Below are 27436 nucleotides of genomic sequence, written 5' to 3'. Positions count from 1 at the left end.
TGCAAGTAAGGTGGCAATAAGGTGTGTTTGCCTATTGTAATTTCTACACCCTGAAGCCCAAATGGCAAAAGTATTTCCCATCATAATCTAAAGATCTTGCATTTGTATTAGAGCTAGCATATATATCAACATTTTTTTGTATAACTCCCCATTGTCTCCATTGTCAAAGTTAATATTTGGATCATAACAGATACCAGTGAATGCATTCTATCTTGTATTTCCGCAAAAATCTGACAGAATTCAAACAGATGTTTTTATTATGCCATCCAGAAAATAGGTCTGTAAATAAAGCCTACCAAATCATGATTAATTTTAAGAATTTTCCAATGCCACCTGTTCACTGACGGTTGTTAAAGGAAACACATTTAAATAGTTGTCTTTGCCAGAATTTTATGTTGCCGTGAAAAAGATCTCAGCAGTGCATGTACTATGCCAGATTTTTCTCAAATTAAAAAAAAATATATGCATATTCAAAATTTTATATGATTTTTTTTTTATCTAAATGTAATTTATTTAAATCATTTAAATCAAAGACATCTTTGTCCACTTTGAAAGTTTACCAAGGACCCCGTTGAGAACCACATTCAGAGAGCGACTACTGCCAATAGGTGGCAGCATAAATCTGTTAGGCTACATCAGTGCATACCAGTAACAACCATATAGATATCTATGGTGGTACCAGATAGGGCAAAGAGAGGGCTCTGAAGTACATGTTCGCCAAATAGAAGAGGAGTGTTTTGGATTCCTGCACATGAGGTAGTGGATAAACAAAAAACTAATTAAAATGTAATAATGTTGAAATCACATTTCTCATGAGAAAATCCAGCAAATCTGAAACCAAGGCAATTATTAGAAACGCTACAAATAATATGGAGAAGAAGGAAATATAGGAAGATAGTTCCGATATTTCAATTTTTATGTAAAAAAAGCATCATAATGGGTTGTGCAGCCATTGTATTGTAGAAGAGGCAGTTGAACATGTTATTATATTGTACAGACAGAGTATGAAAATGAAAGACGTGTTTTGCAGAAAAAAAGCTAGACGTCATTAAAGCCAAGGCAAGAAAATGTATGAAAGATGAGGTTTTGCAATATATAAACGCAATAAGATCATATATGAGAATAGAATTAAATAAATGAATAAGTAATTATTTAATATATGTATTTTTCTTCCGCATTGCTGTAGCACACTCCGGTTCAGTTGGTGGCGGTAATGCACCCAAAAAGCTGGTTTGCCAACCGCTAATGAGCAAAGAAGAGTGTTGTCGTAGCAACCACCTGAAGCTTGCGCGAAAGAGAACCGTCCACAGCTTTTGTAATTTAGTATAATAGATCCACAGAAGCGTTGTATTTTAGGTTCTACTTTGTCAACCGTTTACTTTTTGCTCACCAACTGAACTATCTTAGCAGGTGTTATCACCTTAGAAACTGGTACGTATATCCGCGGTTAGAAGTCCCACGTTTTCTGTAAATCGCTAAGTTAATTTACAAGACGAAAAAGCCTTAAGTGTTCATTTTTATTTTAATCTCACGTATTCTTCTGTCTAGTTCAATGTCGGCGTTAAGCAGTCTGGTTCCAGCCCGTTTCCTGACTCTCATCGCGCACCTTGTAATAGTCATCATCATATTCTGGTCGCGGGTAAGAACTTCTCGTGTGTTTAAACATTATTTGATCACTGTATATCATTGCAATCAGGCCTGTGGTAAAGAGTTGAACTATCCCACAGGAGAACAGTGTCAGAGCTTGCCTCCCACTAGACTACACTAGTGAAGAATACAGGTTAGAGGACACACGGTAAGAACAACTGTCTCGGTTGATAAAAAGTACAAATCTTGTTTAACCAATTTTTAATGGCTCTAACGTTAATCCTTTTTAAAAAGATATAATGCATCATTGTGCCATGCAGACACTTCTTTTAATTAGACATAAACATTCACACTACCGTTCAAAAATTTTTGAAAAAAGTTTCTTATGATCACCAAGGTTGCATTAATTTGATTATTATTACAATTGAACAATTTAGCTGTTTTCTCTGCTGTAAATTTTTTTTAATTAATTTTACTCCTGTAATGCAAAGATGAATTTTCTGTATCATTACTCCAGTCTTCAGTCTCATAATCCTTCCGTAATCATTCTAATATGCTGATTTGATGCTCAGGAAACATTTCTTATTATCTATTGAAAACAATTGTGCTGCTGATTCTTTTGAGGAAACCATGATATATGTTTTTTTTTTTCAGGATACTTTTTTTAATAGAAACTTCAAAAGATTTGTATTTATTTGAAATAGTAAAACTCTTTTTCTTCTTCAAATAATTTCCCCAACTGAACTGTTATATATATACTGAGTTATCTCTGAACAAAGAATGACCGTCATGTTATTTACTTCATAATATGTACTGTATGCTCATTGATCTTCCTAATCATTTATTTTGGAGAGCAGGCTTGTGGTGGCATTATCTGTAACCCTGGGCCTGTTTGCCATCGAGCTGGTTGGGTTCCTCTGTGGAGTCTCCATGTTCAACAATAATCAAGCCCTTCTGTGTATCCTTACCAGTAGCACATCATCACCACAGGCTCTACACATAGATGTTATGACACAGCAAAGCAGGTTTAGTTGTCCTTGTGAGATGGATAACTTTACTTTTATTAGAGCAGTCCAAAAACGAATGCCGACAGTACATTGCTCTCATACTGGTACAGAATTACACTTAACTGTGACTTTGCAGCTATTGGATGTCACGCCAGTGGGTCTGTGGCTTTGGCCTTCTTCTTGTTTGAGCAATGGACCTGCACCATCTACTGGTGGATCTTTGGCTTCTGTAGGTCAGTTGGTAAATAATTAACTAAAAATGCATAACTGTGAATATGAATGGACTTATTGATGATTTTTTTTTTAATTTATGTTTTAGTGTGATTCCTGCACTATATGAGATGATCCTCTTTGTTGTAGTGTTTGGATTTAAGAGGAAGCCTCTTTGAGTATCTTTGATTCTCTTGATTCTGGTCGGATATTGTCCTTCCATCACCGAAGTACCAGAATCACCTGAATTCAGAATAACATTCACTGCCACAATAAACTAGCATTTCTAAAAAATTATGTAACATTTTTTAATGTTTTGTACTCATTGTAATGAATTAATAAAAAAATATACATTTTGATACAACTGATGACTAAATAGGTCTGTTAATGCTTCACATTTTTCAGTAGATTACACAACGTTTACTCATAAAACCTGTAACAAATAGGCACAAGATGAACTATGAATTATACTTATATAGTTTACAGTATACCAAGTTCATTCCCCAAATGCATAGATGCTTAGCTTCATAAAACAATTTCTAATTCTGTCATCATTACTCAACCTACTGTTATTCTATTCCTGTATGACCTGTATAACCTTATTTTCTGCTTGTGAGTGAACGCTGAAAGCATGATATGTTGACATTGCAGCTAGAAGTAAAAGCGTGCAACTCCTGGAGATAAAGTGAGAATTTACTAGCTATCTGCTCGAGTCCACTGTAACTTTAACAAGTTACCATTCTTATTTACCTCTTACTTCAATAAGAGACAGAGCAAAACTGTAATTCAAGAGGAATAAAGGCAATATTTATATATCGATATTGATAAGATAATATTGATAAGAATATTTATATGAGATATCTACAGTATATGCCATAATGAATAAAATATGTTTCTGGAGAAAGCTTAGGAAAAATTAATTATTTAAAGCATAATTGCCATCCTTTTTAAAAGTTATTGATTTACAAAAAAAAAAACAGCAGTAAGAAGAGAAAAGTCCAAAACAGAGAATTTTATGTGAATCCAAATAACTACATGAAGTATTCCATAAGCTTAAAATGTATGTCCTTAACAAACATCAAGGTGTTTGTTTATATGCTGTTGGACTGCCAAGAGAAGTTAGTCCTTCACAGGAATGATGAGCCTGCGAGGTACGTGGTGAACTGAGCATAGCTGACTTCAGCTGGACTGCACACACTCTTTCATTAAGATGGATGAAAACACACAAATAATCCGTGACTAGAATGACACAAGATATTCACACCATCCAAACAAATCTCAAACTCTTTAGTTTTAGCTCAATACTCATTGCTACGGTACAGCATTGCAGTTATCCAGCATTTTATAAACTGGGAAATTGTTTTATATTATTTGTTTTACTGAAACACAAAAAGGATTAAGAGACTAAGATATTTGTATTATCATAGACACAAACACACATATATATTATTTTCCTAATCGGTGAGTGTGTGTCATTAGATCAGCCTTTCTGAAATTCATTTTAATAACCAATTTTAAATGTATTTAAAAAAAATATTGAAAAAATAATATTACTAAAGGACCCTTTATTTAAAATTAAATTCAGGCACTCCAATAAATTAAAATTGATGGAAATTATTGGTTACTGAAAATTTGTTTGTTGACATATACTTGAAATAGAAGAACTTGCAATCAAAAAGAGCTGAGAACCGTCTCTTTCTGTCTTTAAAAGAAACCCCAGCTCTTCCTTTCTGCGCTGGTGGCATCTATTCATGTACCCTGATTTCCTTGGACAAAATCAATACCTCCATTTCCAAGAAACTTCCTTCATATCCTCTAAATAATCCAACCACTCGTCCAAACTTAAATAAACCATAGCAATCAATAAGGCAACTTCAGCCAAGATGCTGCATCGGCCTGTCTTTAATGAGCTCCACTCTCTCTGTGTACACAGCCCTATTTCCTCAGCAGCTCATGCAACTGTCTCCACACATATTATCAGCACGCTTTGCTTCCCATCGTTATTTTCGTCCTTGTCTCCGTTTGCCACGACCCACCTCATCGCATGACCCCTTTGCTGTCTGTCGCATAATGAAAGCTCTCTTCACCCTAGGCCAATTAGTGTCAACTAGACACCAACAACTTCACTGACCTCTGGCTAGATAATTAAAAACTAAATGGAAGGCGCATCTTGACAAAAAACGCCATTTCCAGTGACGGGACATTTTGCTATACTTTACTTTACCCATACTTTTATAGTGTAGTATTGGGATCACCCTCCTTGCATAAGAAAACAGAGATGCTATGTAATTCAACAGCTTCAAAAAAACACTGTGATGGTAATTAATTGCCATTTTGTGGTGGATTTTACAGCAAAACTGCAGCAAGCTATTAGAAATGGCAGGATGTAAAATAGGTTAAGAGATTTACCATTGTGAACTTTAAATTGAACATGCTTAGTCAAGAGGCTTTTCTGGTTTATTCAACCAGTAAAGCTGTTTTTATGTCACTACCAAAGCGTGAACAGTAGAGGGCGCTAGTATGCATGTTAATGCTATGGCTTCTTAGCATTCTTAGCACTAATTAGCATTTATATGTCAAGGAGAGATCTGTCTATTTGAACCCTACTTTTAAAATGTTAACTAGCTTTATGCGAGACATCTGTTGACTACAAAATCTGTGACAAATCATTTCTTTTAAAAACTACATGAGCTGCAGTTCAGATGTTGACACTTGCCTATAAAAGTTAACCTCCATAATTAGTGACATTGAGCAGATAATTTGTGGCAATTTGAGTAGATGAGATGGTGTTGATTTATGGATTGACATATGGATTATCCTGTCAGTGACATGGCTATTGTTACAGCGTGCTAAAATGTAACATCCACAGTAATGTTGAAATAATGCTGTTAAAATTCACACGGTTTAATTGCCAGTCTCTCACCTCCCCCTTTGGACTGTTAAATGTTTAACTAAGGTCTACTTTATGGTTCATTCTTATTACTGAGGGTATATTTAACATCAAAAAGGTAAAAAATGAAGCAATCTCAATAAAAGGTGATGTATGTAAATATTTATGAGGTGGGGGTTAGGGGGATCTAATTATCATCAATAGACCTGATAATTTTTTTTCAACTTAAAGTGCAGTTTTGTCTGTTTGTGTTCCTTGAAGTGAACTCATGCCCTTGCTAGATCTACACTCTACCAGTTAAGTTACACAACATGCGCATTAGCTACTTTAGTTAAGCTAGCAAAATAGCTCCTCTGCTAGCACATGAAGACCACACAGAGAAGTGCTATCTCCTGTCCTGCTCCCCTCAGCGCCGATGATGTATTATAGGTAGTGTGACTATTCTAATAAACACGGTTGGGGTAATTAAGGCATGGAGAGGCAGCAGACAGTGGTGGTCTAGGGACAACACGAAACGATAAATCACAACTCTTGGTTCCGCCTTCTCGAGCGTGGCCGATCACACTCGCCGAGAAAGCAATTCTGCCAACCTGGGTTTGCACATTTGTCTTCATCAGCCTGTGGTTGTTTTGGGGCTAGTCTGAATTCGCTGGTTCCCATGGTAATCAAACAAGCTAGAGATATCAAATGTGTCCATTTTAATGTCAGCGATGGCATAGCATTAAGGACAAGCCTGGAAGCTAACACTATGTTTTATAATGGAGCCCAGAGTGTAGGCTTCTGGAATAAGCTGTGGATTTAAGGCTGAATGGGAAATTTTTCATGAGACCGGACAAACTCTGCAGCAAGTGCATTGCCAAACACTATTAATAAGCAAGCATACCCTGGGTTTGTGAAAGGATTTTTTTTGTTATGTTGTCATTTTCTGTGTAGATAATTTTTCAATGTAGAAGTAAACTATTTTTGTACAGCTAAAATAACTGGACAGGGAGTCTCGACACGTTCAAGTTACAATGTGCTAAAAAAAGGTGAATCTACTGAACACACTTTTTGACAATTTCACACTTGAGAATTAGCTACTTATTAACACTAATTTTAGAAGAATACATTCAAAAATATTAAATATGATCTAACATAAAAAAATCTATTTAAAATGTTAAAGTGCCATTTATCGCATTTCATGAGACAGAAAAATTGGAAAAGATAACCAAACATATAAAACAAAACAATACAAATATATCAAGGTCACAAATGTCACAACTAGCCCTAAATCAAACATTTTGGGTTTAAAAAAACGTATAAAACCCACTCTGCCTTATGGCTCGTACACACAGGCCTGATAACTGTAACTAAGTTTTGCCACTCATTGGAAAAATATTGGTTGAAACAATTTTCACTCAGAAATTGCTTGTAAATTTCACAAAAAAATCTCAAAGAAATGGCAAGTACACATTCAATTAAATGTGAAATTTTAAGTGGAAAAGCCGAAATAGTATTTTCTTGTAAAATATAATAATCTTTGTTTTATGTAAAACTTGTTTAGTGTAATTCTATGAAAATAGCAAATTTACAACTATAATGATATTGACACAAATGAACGACAATATTGGAATCAATTTCAGACGAAAAAGACATTAACAGCCAATTAGAAACCAGCTCAAGCATTTAAAGTGGTGAACAACATGCAGAGCTTTAATAAACAGAATGTTATTCGCTGGTGTGGATTGGAAGCTAATATTATTATCTCAATAAATAAAGAGTTTATATATAATAGTGTTGATTTCCAGTCAAACAGAGGGGCATTTTAGCCAAAAACAAACTATACTCAACATTAAACAAAGGATAAGGACTCCTCAGGTGAGGTGCCTGTCTCTTGTCCAAACGCCTGAGGATGCATCTGATCTGGACTGATGCCATTCAAACACACCTGAGCCTGGCGTGAGAGTGAGGAGAGACAACAAAACAGAGGTGTGTTAGATTTCAGGAGAAAAACAGGACTCAACTGGACTGAGAGAGAAGGCTGTGGAGCATTTCTGCCTCTGAGGGACAGAGAAGCAACAGTCAGCAACCGCTGGAGCAGGAGATTCAGCCAGACAGAACACAAAACCCAGGAGCGGCCATGACACATGATGGACACTAAGAGGCAGAGAGAGCTTGTTTTTTTTCACTCCGCCCAAATGTATTAACTATTCTGAACCTGTGCTGGAGGATTTTTAAAGCAAAGGACAGAAGCCATTCCATAAGCTCAAGTGATGTTGGAGCCGCAGAACTGTGTCTGAATAAAGCCAGGCCTCAGTGATGCTCTCCTGTTTGAGTTTGAGACGCAACAAAGTAATGGATGCAACACCGTACAAAGTACAGAACAAAAGTAATACATTTTCTTCATAGAGAAATCGATTTTTTTTTAAATGTATAAATCAAGTATATACTATTATGATCTCCAAAGAATAAGAACTGGAAGTGCGTTCATATGCCATAATGTCATGTTATTTTATTACTTCATGAGATAATATATCAAACAACATTGGACCTCATTGACTTTCATTGTAAAAAAAAACAAACAAAAAACTTTTTTTTTTTGTTTTACCAAAGAAAAAATGTATGTTTGGAGCAACATGAGGGTGAGTAATGACAAAATGCTTATTTTGGGGTAGGCCTCTCTTTAAGGGGTACAGTATCTCTTTTGCTTTGTTTTATAGTCCCTCTTTTCCATTATTTATGTTGCCTCGGTAAACGTAATTAAAATGCGGTGACTGTTCAAAGGGAATATACTGTATATATATATATATATATATATATATATATATATATATATATCAATAATAATAGTTCCAACAAAACCACAGCATCAGTGTTGAATGAATCAGAGTTTTTGGACGAATCGTTTGAGTAAATGATTCAGTGACATCCTCATAAAGGCATTGTAACCCGCAAAAATAGTGCTGAAAAAGTACTGAAAAATCTTTACCACTGTATCATCATACATGAATTTCATTGCTTTAAATGAAAGGTTCTAAATATATGACTCAGGTTTTCAGATTTATTTACGATTTGGTTTAAGGCTTGAACTATTTATTTAATGTTTTTTTTTTTAAATTCCTTATGGATCAAATGAATGAAAAAAACACTCCGCAAACAAAGGTAGTCACAACTGCGCTATACGACTATTCAGCAGCAAGTTTGCAATGATGGAAGTTTGATAAAGGTAATCAGAGCACCTCACAATCAAATGCACAAATACACATGTAAGCTCCAGGGAAGAGCCGCAAGAATGTGTGAGGAGAACTGAATACACTGCCTGAGGGGCTGAGAACATTTTATAGTAGAAATAAAAAGGCTGATCTTTTTGTCCTGTGGTCCAGCTAATTTTCAGACACAAATTAGCTGTGAGCGGATGAATATATGCCAAAAGGTCTTCTTGCGAAGGTTCCCTTTAATCCGTCAACGCATTTTAATTACATTTACCGAGGCACCATAAATAATGGAAAAGAGGGACTATAAAACAAAGCAAAAAAGATACTGTACCCCTTAAAGATGTGTAACTGTACCCTAATTTTTTCTTTGGTAAAAAAAAAAAAAAAAAAACATTTTTTTTTTTTTTTTTACAATGAAAGTCAATGAGGTCCAATGTTGTTTGGAACCCAATATTCTTCAAAATATCTTGCTTTATGATCAACCAACATTTTTATTTACTTTTTGAGTGTACTAGCCCTTTAAAAGATTAAATGTCCTTAATTAGTATATGCAAAGACATTCTTTTTACAACAAAGTCCCTTTGCCACAATGAAGGGTGCAAACAACTCACTCCAGTCAACAGCGTTCAGTTCGAATTAGATCTGATCTGGTGACTGGCTGATTGATCAAGGCAGAGGGGGAAGCAACATTGTCAGTTCTAATCTTCACCAAACGGTCCGGGTGACGTCTCAGTGCTGTGGCACTTCAAACAATGGGGTGTGTGTTTGTTTTGGGGGGTCAATGTTGGAGGGAGGGTCTTTGTATGGAAGCAGGTCGCAAGTGTGGCGCGGTGCCCCCACCCCCCTCACATCGTCACCGATCAACCTACTACAGTACAGTTGGGGGACGCCTCCCTCCAGATACACTGCATTTGATAAAATAACCCTCAGAAAGTGTAACAATCCAATCTGTCAGCATGCTCGCACACACATAAACTCCCCCCACAATACGAATGGGCAAATAAACATGATTCAAACTCTAGGGTATTCTCACGGGTACCACACAGAAGGCATTTACCGGCCACAATTAGAGGTAAAATAACCAATCTGAAGCATATTGTAATATTCCTAAAACCTTAGAGAACTGATTTTAAATGAGAAAACACACTCGGATGCCTCCGAGCAAAAGCACACACTATAGCATGTACGTGCACTCACAACAAGCAATTTGTCTGATATTGCTCAAAGTGGGAAGGCTTGCTGCGAATGTGCTGTAAACAGGCAGAGCTGAGACCTGACTTGTCATATAACAGCTCCAGAAATCGATCGAGGCCCACTCTCCCCTCTAATCCCCCACACACACGCGCGTGGGGCGAGCAGTGGGCGGCTGGACACAGCCCGCAGCTTCTGGGAGTGTGGAGGGGAGAGAGAGAGAGAGAGAGAGAGAGAGATCGACATCGGGTCGGAGAAGGTGAGACTCTCAGAAAAAAAGGTACAAAAGCTGTCGCTGGGGCGGTACCTTTTCAAAAGGTACACTTTTGTACCTAAAGGGTGCATATTGGTACCTTAATGGTACAAAAGTGTACCTTTTGAAAAGGTACCGCCCCAGCGACAGCTTTTGTAACTTTTTTTCTGAGAGGTTGGTAGCATGAGCCTGGGATTTCGGCAGAACCTGTCAGAGAAACACTGAGACTGATGGGGAGAGAGAGCACACAAGAGCAGATTTGAATATGAATCTTTTAAAACACAAAGTGTGAGGAAGATCAAAGTATATGTGTGATCTTAAAGTCAACGAGGAGCACAGGCTCAAGGTCTTCCACTTCCATTTGCACTCTTGGATAAACCCCCCCCACGCCGCTGTATCACAGCTCCAGGCCGGCAATACTGTGTGTAAAATAGATTCAGCTAGATGAGTTGTATCCAAATTGCTATTGATTGATCTCAGTGGTGTGCAGATTTGCCGGAGGAAAAATCTTAAGGCACTCCTGCCCTCGAGGACCAGGGTCAAGTCAGGCGGTTCTGTGGATTATCAAACCATGACAGAATTCCAATGGCCTCATTTTGAAATTCATGTCTAATGTCGGCCCTCAATCGTGCAGCTAAGGTTTCTTTATACGAATGACTGTTCCCTTGTTGCCTTGATAATAATGTAGAAAACATCTTCACAAACTGTCAAATTTTCTACCTCGATAAAGACTGTTTGTCAAGAGATTTACATGTGGAGCCCATAGGAACATCAATTGCTTAGTCAAAGGATTTTCAATCTTCTCAAAGCCACGGCCTCTTAAACATTATGAATCATAAATGTGATGATCACCTTCTCATGGAGCCCCTTCTATAATGTCAAGTCAAAGTCATTTATTGTCATATTTTAAAGTACCATGTAAAAGTACAATAAAAATCTGTACTACTACTTACTTGAATCAAGTATACCGTATACAAAAATATGCATATATGCAGAGATAACCAATATATATATATATATATATATATATATATATATATATATATATATATATATATATATATATGTGTGTTATTTATCTCTGCATACTGTATATATATATATATATCAAGCATACTGAATACAAAAAATATACATATATGCAGAGATAACTAATATATATATAGTGTTATCTCATATAGTGAAAATATTTCTTAAATATATACAAGCATGTGTGTGTATTTATATATATAAAATAATTATACACAGTGCACTCACATATATTATGTAAACACAAACTTTTATATACACAGTATATATATATATACATATATTTACTGAAACATTTGGAATGCAGTTCATTTATCTGTCTGATTTCAACTCATTTTGGATGAACACTTTGAAGGCTTTCTAATATCAGACAAAACATTTACTTTTTTTAAGACATTGAGCGGTAAATCTTTAAACTTCCGAACGGTCAAAATAAAACAGAGGGTTTGATTTCCGTTGATTCTGAGCATGTATTACATTGATTAGAGATAAATGAGGAGTGGCATTGAAGCATTACCTCAGAGTCTTAGAGCCGTGAGGATCCATAATTCACTACGCGTGTGTATGTACTCATGCATTGGTATTCACATTTACGCTCACTTCAGGGCACAAGAGGGAGGGGACGTAAAGAGATGCTACAGGTGCAGGAAACCATGAAGAATCTGAAATCAAGAAGGATCAGAGAAGAAGAATGAGCATGTGACAGTGGACAATGTCATTATGCAGCCTCATAAGATATAAAGTAAAAAATTAACACCTTAAAGTCAACATCAAAACTAAATCATCCCGGTTTACTTTCCTACTAGATTGTTTTTTTTCATAAAACTCATGATCTTGTTTTGAACGATTCATAGCATGTTATTCTAATGAAAGAAATATTTTCCTTAGCAATTTTTCTTCACCAATTTTCACTAAAATAAAAATGTCACATTATTAAAGAAAATGGGTTGAGAATGCAGTTTCATGTTAATTTTAAGTTTTTAGAGAAAGATCTCTCGTTTTAGCCCAAAAATCGGATGCACACATTAGTTCTAAAAAAAAAGTTTGTTTTTTTTTCCAAGCAAAATTCTAATACGGTGCATTTATCAGGTCACTTCCTCCTCCCCTTACTCACATGCTCTCTATCAGCCATCTCATTGGAATTCTACACACCCTTTGTCTGTCTTATTAGGAACGTCTCTTTGGAGCAATTAGTTGCACCCGTTTCTCTTTCTATATAGCACAGCAAAGCAGGACTCAGTTAAGGAACCTTTAACTTCCATCACGTCTCACAAAGCATTGTCTCTCACTCCCTTTCGTTACTGCTTTTATCAACAGGCTGTTTCCTCCGCTAACCTTATAAGAGTGAAGGCAGATTAAAGCAGAGAGAGAGAGAGAGGGGGGTTTAGGCAGAGACGCTCGACTGGCTGGCTGACAAACAGAGGGTCCCTCTAGAGTGCAGGCAGAGGAAGAAAGAGAGTAAAAAGAAGAGGAGAGTTTGATGTGGGTAGCCGAGCTCAATCTCCTCCTCATCCCCCCTCCCCCCTCATTTCAGCAGAAAATCTATGCTCGCTCTCTTAGTATTCCAGCCGTCCTCCTTTGAAACCTCTATAGGCTCGGTCAGACAACTGGGCTGCTGTTGAGGCCTGGGCCAAACGGGAGAGCAGCGGGGTGGTGGGCTTTTTGGAGGGGGGAGAGTGTTTGCTCGAGGCTGTCAGAAGTGACAGGAGGCCAAGCGACTTAAAACCACACCAGGGACTTCAGCTGGACAAGCCCTGTCTCCTCTCCTCTTTAGCACTCCTTTTTTCTTCTGAATCATCGCTTTCTCGCGCTTTTACCTGTGAATCCGAGTCTCGTCCCAGACTATCACACTCTCTGGTCGTCCTCTTGCAATCACTGATCATGTTCTTGTTGATTATGATTTCACTTTTCTAACTTTAGTTAGTGTGTAATGTTGCTGTTTGAGCATAAACAACATCTGCAAAGTTACAGCGCTCAAAGTTCAAAGCAAAGGAAGAAATTTTGCTATTAAAGAAATCGTTTTTTAAGGACTACAACAAACGGCTGGTAGGGACTACACGACATTCCACCCGGGTTAGTGACATCAAAAACCCTAACATTTACATAAACCCCGCCCCCCGGAACATGCAGTTCAGGTTGAGAAGAGGAAGAGTTGTTGTAGTAAAGCCCATTTGTGAGTCTCTTTTCACATGCAATACAGTACTTAACACAAATGCAATATCATGACACTCTGTAGGCATCTTACAACAGTTCTCACACGAGCGATTTTATAGATTATCATGACAGAATATGCTAATCAGTGACTTAACTCCACATAAATTCATCAACTAACCATTCAGAAACGTCCTGTTGCATTGCACTTCACGAGTCTCTCCATCATTGTCTGACTCGCGGTCATATAAAAGGCAAAACAGTTTCTGACATTTTAATGCTTGTCTCCATGAGGTAATCAGAGCTGCTGGCACACACACACACACACAGGTCAGGAGCTGTTGAAACTCCGCCCTGTGCCAGAGCGGAGAAGTAGCTCATTTGCATTTAAAGGGACACACACGAAAAGACGCGTTTTTACTGACACTTAAAAAGGGACAACTTTATCATGCTGTACAAAATTATCCGAGGGGTCTAAAACTTCGCATAAACACTCTGGGGACAACATAGACTTATTTTAGATATCGTAAAAAGAGACATTATACCACCACTTTGACGCTGCAACACTCGAGGCAACTTTTGCCCAGATTTTTTTGCCCAGTGACAGCTTTTGTACTTTTTTTCTAAGTTACTTCTAACAATTCTTGCCCATGTAAAACAATAGAGGATTTAACGTCTAATGTTTAAAATGTATGATTTTAATGTAACCTCCCTTTAAATACTTTGATCAGTTCAAAAAAAGTTTTAAATATTTATTTGACACAATTAAAGGTGCAGTTTCATGTCTATCCTTGTATTTAGAAAGTAGTCTAATTAGGGCTAAATGCAAAACTATTTAGAGAGTATTATTAGTAGGCCTACAGTAATCGAACACTGTTGAAGATGTAATTAATTAGTAGGGGGGTACAGGAAAAAAACGAGTCCCCACATACAGTAGCTACAGCTATAATCTTCACAAACATTAAAAACATGGCATTCACTGGACAAAAACATCCTAACTTTATTTGAGCTTGATTTTGGCGAAGTGTTAATATAATGACATGCAAGTAGTGATCACATAAAGCCACAATATGAAATTTGACATCACAATTTCGAATTATTATTCATTTTTTAAGTGTTTTGTGGGGTGCCCAAAAGTTGTATAATTTGCACAAGTACTGGCGAATACCTTGCAATAGGTTTAAATGGATTATCATGTTGCATTGTGGATCTGCCTGAAGTGTATGAGCATTGTTTACAATTCTTTGTCTGTTTTATCATTCTCTTTAATTAGCTGCTTATTGGTATGTACATCGCCTCTGTTAATTAACCAATCACTGCAGCTGATTTATAATTGCCTGCATATATGCACAATAGACTTTGTGTGTGTGTGTGTGTTTAAGTATTCTTCAGACCGAGTCAAAACGCAGTGTTTGCGAGTGAATGCACTGACTTCTTCTCTGAATTACCGAATTAACACCAAATGACTTAAACTGCAGGATATCATTTCTTTCAGTAATATTTGTCCAGACTTCCGAATTAAGCACATTTGTGTACTTCAGGTTAGTGAAACTTAAGTATCATTGCTGAATTAATGTCTATGACATCACAGTGATTCAGATCGTTGATGAAAGGGTACTTATGCCTGCTGTGGTGGTGTATATAGTACAAAGAGCTTAGGAAACGCTGTCTTAGTAGTCAGCACATACTGAAAATGCTGTCTAGATCGGCAGCTCACAATGTTTTGCAACAGATCAAATGTTGTTATGTTCCGCACTGGTGCAAAACACAGTTCTAACCCACTTTAACAACCCACAATGCACTGATTCCAGGCATGCAGTCCCACATCTCATCCCCAACTTCCGACCACCCCCAAATTCCCTCTTCTCTCTGTCACCTTGAGCCTTGCCGTCATGCTTCTGTGATCGCTCTAAAGGTCAGCGCATGTAGCCACTGTCATTACCTGTCACTCTCACTCCCTCCCTCATTCTCTCTCCCCTCAACCACCTCTCTGTCATGCATTTCATTCCTAAGCTCTGGAAGACAGATCCAAGTGCCATCCTTAGTTGTGCTTTGAAGGTTACAAGCGGATAGGGGTGATCTCACAGCAGAGTTGAATGAGAGACAGGGAAACATTAAATGGAACAGGAGGTGGCTAAATGTTCTGGTGTAAGTGACAGTTATTCGGTGGCTCAGAATTAGCGTGGATATCCATCAGTCTGCCAATTTTTATCAAGCTTGTATATTTAAGTTCAGTAATTTCACTTGAATGGCAATGAAGATTACCTATTAATTGTCATTTAAGTGAAATTACTGAACTTAAATATACAAGCTTGATGATAATTGCCATTTTGGAAGAAAATTTCAAATGGCATTTAGAGGCTTTTGCATCTGAACTCTTCATGTCCTTTTAAAACTCTATAACAAGCATTTATAATGTAGAAATCATTTGGTCCTTAGTTTAGAAACTAATTGTAATACACATTTTGTACTAAAGTAAACTGAAGTAAGAGTCGAGTGTGAGATGCTTTACAAAGCCCTTAGGCTACGTTCACACTGTCAGTCTAAATCTGGTCTAGTTGTACTATCCAATTGGAATCTGATCTAAAATGATTGACTAGTCACATGTTTCGCAACTGTTCCAATATGATTTGTGTGTTCCGCTCATTTGTTTTCCGCAATATCTGGTTTCTATGACAATGATGTTGCGTTGTTGGTATACCAACAACAACAACCGCAACGGGGTTTGCAATACAGATGTTTTCTGATTTACAACATGACAATGTAACCACTCTGGGCTACTGAGCCAGTGGAAAAAACGTAGGAGGCTGGTACACTGCTTTATTCCGAATCTTCTCCACCAATTTCAAAACATGTCTCCATTATTTTGTCATTTTCTGCTCGTCCGGCACTTTTCAACAACACATAGACTGCTAACCAACACACCTCTCAAACCAACATTTCTGCTGTGACTTTCAGCATGTTTCCTATAACAGTGTCGGACGATTACGTTTTACGTGGCGTGAGAAAGTCATATAACCAAGCACAATCCGATCATAACAAAAACGGATTTCCAGAAATGCGATTTGAATAAGATTTTAAACCACATGGATGTAGCTTGAAACGGATTAAAACAAAATAATTCATATGATTTTTTGCCATTCACACTTGCGGATATGCACAAAAAAATCGGATTTGGACAGAGTCTGAACGTAGCCAATGTGGACGTCAATATCAGATTTCAATCATACACAAATAATCGGATTTGACTGACAGTGTGAACGTGGCCTGAATGAAGCCTTAGAGGGATAATTTACCTGAAAACTTTCCTTACCTTAAAAAAATTATTTTTAGCTTAAGAATCACTGAAACGGGATTATTGAGTCAAACTTTTGAGCTTGATTCAGTTTACAAATAGGACTGACCATGTTTCCATGCACTCATATTTGTCAGTCGGAATGAATCCAATCTGAGTTTATTCTGAAAGTTCTGAAAATTAAATACTGCAATCCAGATCATATATTTTTTTGCATACATATGTGCAAAACTTCAGTGCATGCGTAGTGCTCAGTCACTGCATTCAGAACAGTAGAAAGCCATTGCATTAATAAAATAATATGTATATAAAAAAACTGGGCATTTCTGAATGCAGTTAAGAAAATAGTTTCAAATTTCAAATTAATTTTTAGATCGAGGTCCATCGGCTTGATTGAGGTGTTAACACAATGGCTTTTCCATTGAGACATCAATCAACCGCCCGGTTATTTGGTTGCATGTAAATGTAGGCCTCACTAGGGATTTCAATCAGCAACTGAATTGTTCTTTTGAGCTGGTTCTGTTTTAATGAACAGTTGGATACAAGTAGAACTGAAAGAACTGACTATGGTGTCACCTGTTGTGTATGTAAAAGTCCTTCTCAAAGATTGAAACTCCTTTTTAAAGGAAGTGGGTAAATAATTTTCAAAACTGACAATACTTAGAGGTGATGGAAAGGCAGAACAGAAACTGCTAAAGCAAAGCAAACACAGGTTTTTTGCATTTTGGTTGGAAATGAAAGTCGGGTTGACGTCATAACCCAACGTCAGTCTGTCGTCAATATCCAACGTTGGACAGACGTTGCATTTTAAATGGATATGAAAATCGGGTTGACGTCATAACCCAACGTCAGTCTGTCGTCAATATCCAACGTTGGACAGACGTTGCATTTTAATTGGATATGAAAATCGGGTTGACGTCATAACCCAACGTCAGAGTAATGTTGGATTCTGACGTCAACCCGATTTTCATATCCAATCAAATTGCAGCGTCTACCCAACGTTAGGTAGTTGGGTAGACGTTGCATTTCCTACCCAACTGTCCAACGTAAATATAACGTCATATTGACGTCCAGTGCCTGCTGGGTTGAGACATCAATCAACCGCCCGGTTATTTGGTTGCATGTAAATGTAGGCCTCACTAGGGATTTCAATCAGCATTTGAATTGTTCTTTTGAGCTGGTTCTGTTTTAATGAACAGTTGGATACAAGTAGAACTGAAAGAACTGACTATGGTGTCACCTGTTGTGTATGTAAAAGTCCTTCTCAAAGATTGAAACTCTTTTTTAAAGGAAGTGGGTAAATAATTTTCAGTTTTAGTAATCTCTGTTTAAAAAAGACATTCATAATCAAAACTGACAATACTTAGAGGTGATGGAAAGGCAGAACAGAAACTGCTAAAGCAAAGCAAACACAGGTGTGTCTTTTTATCAACTCGGAGGTAAGGACTAATCAATGGCAAACTTTAATCAGATATGATCAATAATTCATGGCCTGAGGCCTGGCCATCCCATCTCTAAACCATTCTCATACTGACGGCACAGGATGAATAATTCAGACACCATTTACACAAAACCAAGCACCATCCTGATGCCAGATTACTGAATTAGAAATATTATGCAACAAAGAATGTTAATTAGACTGGAGCAATCCAGCCTGTCTGAGTCAAAAAGAAGAAAGATGAACTAATAGGCTGCGTTATATCATTCAACAAATGTTTTTGGGTCTGCTGTGCTCTACGATAAATAAACAGTACATTTTTATATAATAAGTTGAGTTTCCTCACAATTTATGTTTAAAAAAATATATGAGAGGTCACTACAGACAAGCAAACTCAAACAAATCAACGGACAAATACACAGATATTTATGGCACTGTGATTTGAAAAGTGGTCATGAATTAAAAAGTGAATCACAAGCTGAATCACGTAACTTTGCAACGGCAGAGAGAGAGAGAGAGAGAGAAGGGGGGTAGATGGATGAAGGGTAAGCGAGAAAGTGTAATTCTTGTTTGCCTCAATTTATCCTGAAATCCCTGACAGCAAGCAACCATAAGTCACCAAATAATCGCTCTCGGTAATTTAAAAAGATCACTCATGTCTCCTTTCACCTTCCTTTGCCTTGGTCTCTTTATCTAGCTCAGATATCAGCGTACAGAAGTCAAAACACGGTTCATTCATAAACTCAGAGCTTAGTCCATTTTGTTCATTTTGTTCTTTGAAATATGGTTAAAGTTACTGCTGAATGTACTGACAAATATTTATGCTAAACTAAAATATACCTTAATGCATTTCTAATGAACCTAGTCCATGCTTGTTTGAACATGAACACAGCTAATTCACATAAATCTATACAGTAAAGCCTTGCAAAATTGCGATTTATAGCAATATTGTAGATGAGCAAACACACATATTCAATGTTGAACAATGAATAGACATCTGGGCAACAAATCAACGAAGGGTAGTGGATTGTAAAAGTTAAAAAAAAAATCTCTGCAGTTAGGCGTTTATGGTGAAGTTATGTTTTTAATGGTCCTTTCATGCATGTTGTGTGCTTATTTTAGTGATTAGAGAAACGCACACTGTACAACCAGGTGTAAAGCGTGCGGGGTGACAGAAGCTGAAGAATTGAGGCTATTGGTGTGAAACTGAGGAAAGGATTTCACAGTCTAAAACATGATGCTCATGCATTTACAGGGAAGAGTTCTAATGAGGGCTCACGGTATTGATATCTCCATGGGAACATCCCAGGGCACAGCTTACAAACCACACTCTATTGTGACATTTGTTACTTCACCCAAAAATGAAAATTCTGTCAGTAATTACTCACCCTCATGTTCCAACCCTGTATGACTTTCTTCGGAACAAAAATTAAGATATTTTTTAATTAAATCTGAGAGCTGGATCATAGGCTTCTTAAAGGGATAGTTCACTTTGAAATTAATTGATGGTATGTTTTTAGCTTACCTCAAGGGCATCCAAGATGTAGGTGTCTTTGTTTCCGCAGTATTTTGATCATTTTAGGTCAAACCGTTCTTGTCTGTCAGTCATATAATGGAGGTCTATGGTCACCTCCTCAAAGAGCAAGCACAGAGAAGTCCACATTAAACATGATTTAATCACTCGTAAATGTAAATACACATTGATGGCCTGAGAAAATGAACAGTATTTATATCGTTTTTACCTCTTGTAACCACAGCCACGTCCAAGTGATCTGAGGGCGATGTCTTCCTTTGGGCCGGCCAGTTTAGATCCCTTAAGAAGCCTATGGAGGAGTGATCCAGCTCTCAGATTTAATGAAAAATGTCTTAAATTGTGTTCCGAAGATAAATGAAAGTCTTACGGGGTTGGAACAACATCAGGGGGAGTACTTAATGACAGAATTTTAATTTTTGGGTGAACGAACCCTTTAAATGTACAAACTGCTAACTGCAGTGGAAAATATGAATGTAATCTCTATGATGCTTGAAAATGCAGAGGCAAATAGATGATTGCATTTTGTCTTGGGGTGGAAGTAAATAATTTGCATTAATCTAAATATTTGGATGGACAATTATATTTATTGTAATTTTTTAACGTAGCCTAGGCTACACTCTTAGAAAAAAAGGGTTCTATATATGTAGCATAGGGTTCTTTACTCAACTCCAAAGGACATTTTATGCTAAAAAAGGTTTAATAATGACAAGAAAGAACATTTTTGGTACAAAGGTTCTTTAAAGGCTATTATTCATTCATATATTACATTATTCTGCAACATTTTGTAGTTGTTATTAAATTATTGTTTATTTGTAGTAACTTAATATCACATTTTAATCATGCTGATTTTTGGAGGAGAAAAACTGAAAAGGCACTATTCGTGTGATATCGATTAATTACATTTTTTAATTACACCATATCTTGAATTTTGTAATCATTCACATGCATTTCATTTTAGGGCTTCCAAATATGTAGCGCTTTAAAACCTTTTACGGTTCTATATAGAACTTTTTCTTCTAAGAGTGTATAACTTGTAAGTTTAATTGGATATGGCTTTAAAACGCATGCAAAGGATAACTTTCATAAGGATGAAATACTGCAATCACACGTGAGCTTGAGCGTGATCGCGATAGAGATGATAATCAAAACCAAACAGATCGTTAATTCGTTTTTGGCAGAGTATCCAAGGCACAAGCACAGTGCTATTCTGGATAGGGGTGGGGAGTAGCAGCTCATTAGCATTTAAAGACACATGCATGAAAACAGCGTTTTTCCTTCAACTCAAAATGGGCATTTACAACATGGTATAATAAATAATCTGTGGGGAATTTTGAGCTGAAACTTCACAGACACATTCTGGGGACACCTGAGACTTATATTACATCTTGTAAAAAGAATAGATCCCCTTTTAAATTTCCAATCGATTTTCTCTTTGCAAAATATTTTCTCCAACTAATAAAAAATATAATATTATTGTAAAGAGGGTTTGTCAGGTCTCAGAATTTCCTCAGAAGATCTTTGTGAACGTGTGTTTGTTTGTGTGTGTGTGTGTGTGTGTGTGGTTGCCTCACCCACAGACCACGCACCCCTGTCATGTTCCTGTCACATCTGGAGCTGAGAAGAAAGATGAGTCCTCACGCAGAATGACACAATGTCTCAATGTGACTGATAGAAAGGTAGAATGTGTCTGCAGCACTGGAGAAATCAATCCTTCCCTTCGTCTGCCCTCTCCCTCCCTCAAAGCTGAACCCTCCCCACCATGACAACTCTTTTTTTTTTTTTAATCGGCTCTTTTTTAGCGTTTTTACTGCAATTAAGGCAAAGTTCATTTCATTGTCAAGAATTCTACTCTTTTTTCTTTGAAGAGGTGAGTCTGGGTCTCAATCCAGCTATTGTGTGTGTGTGTGTGTGAAACACGGACAGATGTGTACGGGCCTCTTGAGGGATTCTTTGTGAAAATGTTGTTGTGTATTTATTTTTTTATGTGTTATGACACTGTTTGGACTGTGCGGCTGATTTCCATCCCCCGTGAGGCTTTGAGCTTTGTCTGCCTGGATTCGGGGGCGGTAAATAAGTGGTAATGGAAGTGAATGGGAGGGACTTGGGGAGCACTCTCTGTCATCACTTTAGAAGGTTGTGACCCCAGAGCGCAGTGACACCGAGCTGCTAAATTATTCAGCCGTCGTCTCATGCAGGGCCTCGGGAGGAGTCTAGGCTGTGATTGCTGGAAGCTGACTGACTGACATTTGCACATGAAAATCGGCTTGGTTTTCCCACTCCGAACACTGGTGCTGCTTAAGAAAAACAGCACAAGGCCTCTGCGGGGAGACGGAGGGCAAGGTACTGTAATGAAAGCACCCCATCTGACTAACGCACCGCACAAGGCCTGCCAATGAGAACGGCCTTGTGAGATGAGTGGCAAAAATCATTTAAAGGCATCTTTCGTTTATGGATTTGACAGCTTCGGCAAAGCAGTTATTAAACATGCAAAGTGCTAGGGGTAGAACAGATCATAGTCGATCCGCGATCCGTACGGACCAGGTGTTGTTCAGCACGCATGTGATTTGCAGATTAATTGGTTAATTGCAGATTAAGGTTGCATTATAAAGTGAAAGCTTATCATTTGCATTTGTTTTTGTCTTGCCAATTCACACATTCATGCAATTTAAAACCATTTTAAAGAGGCGAAAGACACAAAAAGGTGAAACGCACATAGAGAGGTGTGATTCAGATTAGAATTGATTCCTTTTTTGTGTCTTCTTGCACTTGAACATGCAGACATACGCACAGAATAGTATACTAATTGTTAAGGAAATCACTAAACTAATGCTGTTAACTACAAGTATATTAATATTAATTAATATTCGACTAAAATTAACAGTGCAGCTCAAACTGTTAAAGGTGAATGGGAGGAATATGACCACATCTAGAAGTCCTTCTGATTGTTACAGCCTTACAAGTGTTGCTGTAAGTCTTCAACCCAAAAGCCCAAGGAAGTCAATACTGGGCAAAATTTCTCGTTGTTAGAATTCCCTTTCATTTCAATGATGATGCTCCGCTGGTGGTTGATATCTGCCTTCTTTGATATCTTAAGACCTGATAAGCTGATGTTTATACAGTATGGTCACGACTGTTCAAAAGTTTGGGGGTCAAGATTTTTGGACAATACTTGTATTTAGCAAGGATGTAGCCTATTAAATTGATCTAAAGATAATAATGTTACAAAATGATTTTTTTTTTAAATGCTGTTCTTTGGAACTTTATATTAATCAAAGAATCCTGAACAAAATGTACCACGATTCCCTCAAAATATTAAGCAGCTCAACTGTTTTCAATATTGATAATAATGAAAAATGTCTCATTAAGCAGCAAATCAACATATTAAAATGATTTCTAAAAGATCATGTGACACTGAAGACTGCAATAATGATGCTGAAAATTCAGCTTTACCATAACAGGAATAAATTACACTTTAAATTATATTAAAAATAGAAAACAGTTGTTTTAAATCCTAATTCACAGTATTACAGTTTTTACTGATTTTTTGATCCTACAAAAAAAGTTTGAATTGTTATGCATGTATATGTGTGTGTATATTTTATATGAAGAGTTCAGATGCAAAAGCCTCTAAATGCCATTTGAAATTTTCTTCTTTAATGATGATTTTTATCAAACTTGTATATTTAAGTTCAGTAATTTCACTTAAATAACAATTAATAGGTAATTATCATTGCCATTTAAGTGAAATCACTGAACTTAAATATACAAGCTTGATAAAAATCATCATTAAAGAAGAAAATTTCAAATGGCATTTAGAGGCTTTTGCATCTGAACTCTTCATATATATATATTATTTTAAAAGTATTGATAGATAATCAGCTGATATTGATATAAAGTGCATTTCTAGTATGTAAAGTAAAGCATATAGTTACTATGGTTACCTCTGTTTGCAAAGGTCAGTTTGGCAGAATAAAAAAATCATTATTGGATGAAGTCTGAAGTTACTGAAATAGTCCTGTAATATGTCGCATCAAACCTTATTTAATACTAGTAAGATCCTCCAACAGTTTGTTTTGACATCCTTTGGGGGGTTGATTCCAGAAGCCTGATTTGATTTTCCAACCCCTAAATCCTCTAATAATTCACAGCTGCTTTATGTTAAGTTTTAGTGTTGCAGAGCTGATACTTTACTCCTTCTTCAGGTTTGGGTTTATGCAGCCTGACAGATATTGCCCATGTATATTTGATTTCCTTTGAGACAAGTCTTCGAATTCAGAGTGTCAGGGTAATGAGACCAAGTCCAATTAGTTAATCCTCTGAGCCAATAAAACCGATAGGCAGTTTGTACAGGGTGAAATGTAAGTAAGAGGCTGTTATTTGTGTTTCAGCTGCTGTATACTGTAGCTGAGGGATGACACTTATGCGATATAGGCCTACTTGTTTAAGATAAAGACCTTTTTTATTCATGGCCTTTATCACTCTCATCTTCTTTAGATCGGAGATGATGACTTTTGCAAATAAATAACAAGCGGTAACATTTGAGCAAAATGCTTGGGATTAGTCTCCGAGTCCTCTGAGATGAATGTGGACTTAACGAGAGCAAGTCGTGCCGCTGCAGACTTTCAGCATGCTTGACCATGTCTCTCTGTTTGAGAGAGGGAAAGCAAGGGATAAGTGGACAGAGAGAGGGAGGTACAAAAGGGAAGGAGAGAGAGGGAGAGAAGGGGGTTAGAAAGACACAGAAGGGGTGGAGTGCAAGGCAGATGACAAATTGTGATTAATAAATGTGGTCCGGGACGGCAGTGTGGAACGATGCTTATTAATGGAGAGAATTAGAGTGGCTGTGCAACTCAATCTACACACTGTCACTCTGCATCAGGCACCATGATCAGAGTCTAATGAAACAGCACAACAGAAACACGCGCTCACACTCACACACACACACACACACACGCACACACACACACAAACTCATCTACATCAACATCCCCAGTATCACTTTACAATAAGGTTCATTTATTAAACATTAGTTAATGTGTTAACTAACATGAACTAAACATGAACAATACATGTTACTGTTTTTGTTAATCTTTTTTAACGTTAGTTAATACAAATCCAGCTGTTCATTGTTTGTTCATGCTAGTTCATAGTGCATTAACTGATGTTAACAAGATTTTAATAAAGTATTAGTAAATGTTTAAATTAACATTAACAAAGATTAACAAATGCTGTAGAAACATTGTTCATTCTTAGTTCATGTTAACTTATGTAGTGTTATCCTTATTTATATATAAATATTATTTGACAGTAAAAGATCCAGAGACAAAGACTAGATTTTAAACATTCTTAAATCTACATTAGAAGCAAAAATGCATCAAATATTGAGAATATTTTTAGAGAATATATCTTTAATCGGACTTTATTTTATAATCATTTTTTATTTAGATCATTTATTTTAAGATCCTAAGTTATTTGTTTTTTTTTTTATCTTTTTTTCTTTGATCTTGTGTTTTTTTTTACTAGATAATTTAGAAAATTAAATAATTTATTTTAGATAATCAATTTTACTGCAATATATATAAATATATATATATTTTTTTTATTTTTTATTATTTTTTTTTTTGCAGTGCACATAAACAAAAACAGACACTGTCCCTGACCTTTAACTTCACGTCATTTTTCCCTCACACACTCAGGAAACACACAGATATAAATCTTACATGTATTTTTATCTGTTTTTGCATACACCAAAGTGAACTCTCCATAAGCCAGCATCTAATTACATCCTTTCATGCACATGCCACAATGAATCCCATTCCTCCATTATATCTTATTCCAGAAACAGAGTGAAAGTCTAAAAGGCTTTTGTTTCAGCACTTGGTGATGTTTTATTAATCTTTTTTTCCACCACCATAACCCTCAAAGGCACTGATCTATATGCTGTTATGAGGTCAGGTCACCGCTCCTTTGGACAATTGGGAGACACCATAAATATTCCCTGTTTAACTGTGTGTTAATTCATGTCCTAATTACTTTTTACTGCCCAGTGGTAATCTCATTATCCAAAATTTGACATAAATAACAGCATCAAAATCATTCTTCACACCTACTCGGTGACACGGGTGGATCTATGTGCACAATCCATGTCTCAATTAATGTCACGGCTACTCTCATGGGATCTTGTCTCGGTAATGATTAGTGAGTCTGTACGTGTTCATGTGTAGTACACTTGTGTTTTTCTTGTTATTTTCCATCAATTTAGTGATGGAGGCCTAGTACATATAGATGTAGCCTAGCCTACCAAAACGACAGATAATGGAGAGATTTTTTTTTAAATAGATTGCTCTTGCCAGGTCAATATTGTTGAGATATTCTTTATACCTTCTAAAATTGTAAAATTGCGCAATGTACATCAGTATGAAGTACACCTTTTAAAATGTATTTGGTTTATACTTTATATCACACAATGTAACTTTGTTTTTTCTATGTTAATCACAGAATTGCTTTTTCTATTTGTTTTGTTGAGGTGGAAACAGGGTTCAATATTTATTTTTATTTTATATTTTTATCTTGTTTTGATGTATTATTTGACTGAACTGCTAGTAATTGATAGTTTAAACACTAACCAAACAAAACCTTTACACCTTGCACCTTTACATTGAAGACTAAAAATTAGTCAGATGCAACATTACTCAAGCCTATCTTATGACAAAAATGATTAGCTAAAGACATTGCCATTTTAAAAGCATCTTTTCCAAATACATTGACACTACTTACCCCACTCTCCCCTTTATGATCGAAGAAAAATAATAGAGAAAGACAGTATGGTGAAACGAGACCTGAAAAAAAAAAAGGAATGAGAGACAGACAGCTCAGAGACATGTGCATTTTTCAATATTAATCATCTCAGTAATATTTTAACAGCCACTAAAAATCCAATTCTCGCAATATTGCCTATGTCTCCTAGCGATTATTATAACACCCATTGTGGTTAAACCCGCACAGTGTGTGTGTGTGTGTGTGTGTGTGTATTTCTATTGGAAGGTATCTGACTGACACACAAAGTGGGAGTGACAGTGTTTAACTCAACACTGTAACACAAATACTCTTCTCATGGGAGCATCTTTCTCACATTTCTCTCCCGTCTCGGTCCACTTCTACTGTTCTTCTCTCCCCGACACTGGTCTTATGGAAAGGGTGGCCGGAAAATGTCAATATCCAATGTCCAAAACTGCTACTTTTCAGGAAAACACTGTATTTTTTTTTTAAATAAAATAATTAAAGACAGTGTTGTCAAAGTTATTATTGTGGCTTTATGGCCAGATACTAAGAACAGAACATTACGCTTTTATCAACTTACAGGTTAGAAAGTTTATTGTAGCTTTGTATATGCTCAGTTTTTACTGTCGTTTGGCCAAAATCTCATGTCATATAAAATGGCGTATTACACACAAGCTATTTAAGACAGTATTGGCTATATCCTATAAAAGTGTGTTTGTTTGTGTGTGTTTCTTGAGTAAAGAAAATGCTGTATTTATATTTACCCATGCATTGCAAACAAGCAAAGATGGTCCAAAATGTGTGCGGCACTTCATCGACTGATCTTCCAATTTTTCTTACAGCCCCTGTACAACCTCATTAAACTTTAAAAATTCAG

At 36.6% G+C, this 27436-nt stretch overlaps 2 protein-coding genes across 3 annotated transcripts in view; one reads left to right on the top strand and one right to left on the bottom strand.

Annotated features, from left to right (window-relative positions):
* Nucleotides 1–681: 681 nt before the first annotated feature.
* On the top strand, nt 682–3514 carry tmem107l (transmembrane protein 107 like). The gene is made up of 6 exons (XM_089124281.1): nt 682–756; nt 1549–1639; nt 1728–1795; nt 2445–2545; nt 2731–2827; nt 2914–3514. Exons 1-6 carry the CDS (start codon nt 752–754, stop codon nt 2981–2983), a joined length of 432 nt encoding a protein of 143 aa, XP_088980407.1. The 5' UTR covers nt 682–751; the 3' UTR covers nt 2984–3514.
* Nucleotides 3515–6004: 2490 nt separating this feature from the next.
* LOC120463729 (uncharacterized) overlaps nt 6005–27436 on the bottom strand; it is a 40293-nt gene continuing 18861 nt past the window's right edge. The window contains exons 7-9 of one of the 2 annotated variants that reach the window (XR_016148033.1): nt 26557–26618; nt 11879–12023; nt 6005–7627 (exon numbers count right to left, since the gene is read on the bottom strand). The gene's annotated coding sequence lies outside the window, so the exon portion shown is untranslated. Of the gene's footprint in view, nt 7628–11878; nt 12024–25176; nt 26619–27436 lie in introns of those variants that run through there. The other variant, XM_089124343.1, reaches the window with a different exon arrangement.

Source organism: Pimephales promelas, chromosome 20 (genome assembly GCF_988280905.1).
Source record: "Pimephales promelas chromosome 20, fPimPro1.hap1.1, whole genome shotgun sequence".
Taxonomy (NCBI): Eukaryota; Metazoa; Chordata; class Actinopteri; order Cypriniformes; family Leuciscidae; genus Pimephales; species Pimephales promelas.
Note: the sequence above shows the minus strand (reverse complement) of the source record. Positions and strands in the feature narration are given on the sequence as shown.

Bases quoted from the DNA above. Each gene is read 5' to 3' on its own strand.
- tmem107l (XM_089124281.1), top strand. The intron at 1,796-2,444 runs GTAAGAACAACT...TTTGGAGAGCAG, and splicing joins TACAGGTTAGAGGACACACG to GCTTGTGGTGGCATTATCTG. The intron at 2,828-2,913 runs GTCAGTTGGTAA...TTTATGTTTTAG, and splicing joins TGGATCTTTGGCTTCTGTAG to TGTGATTCCTGCACTATATG.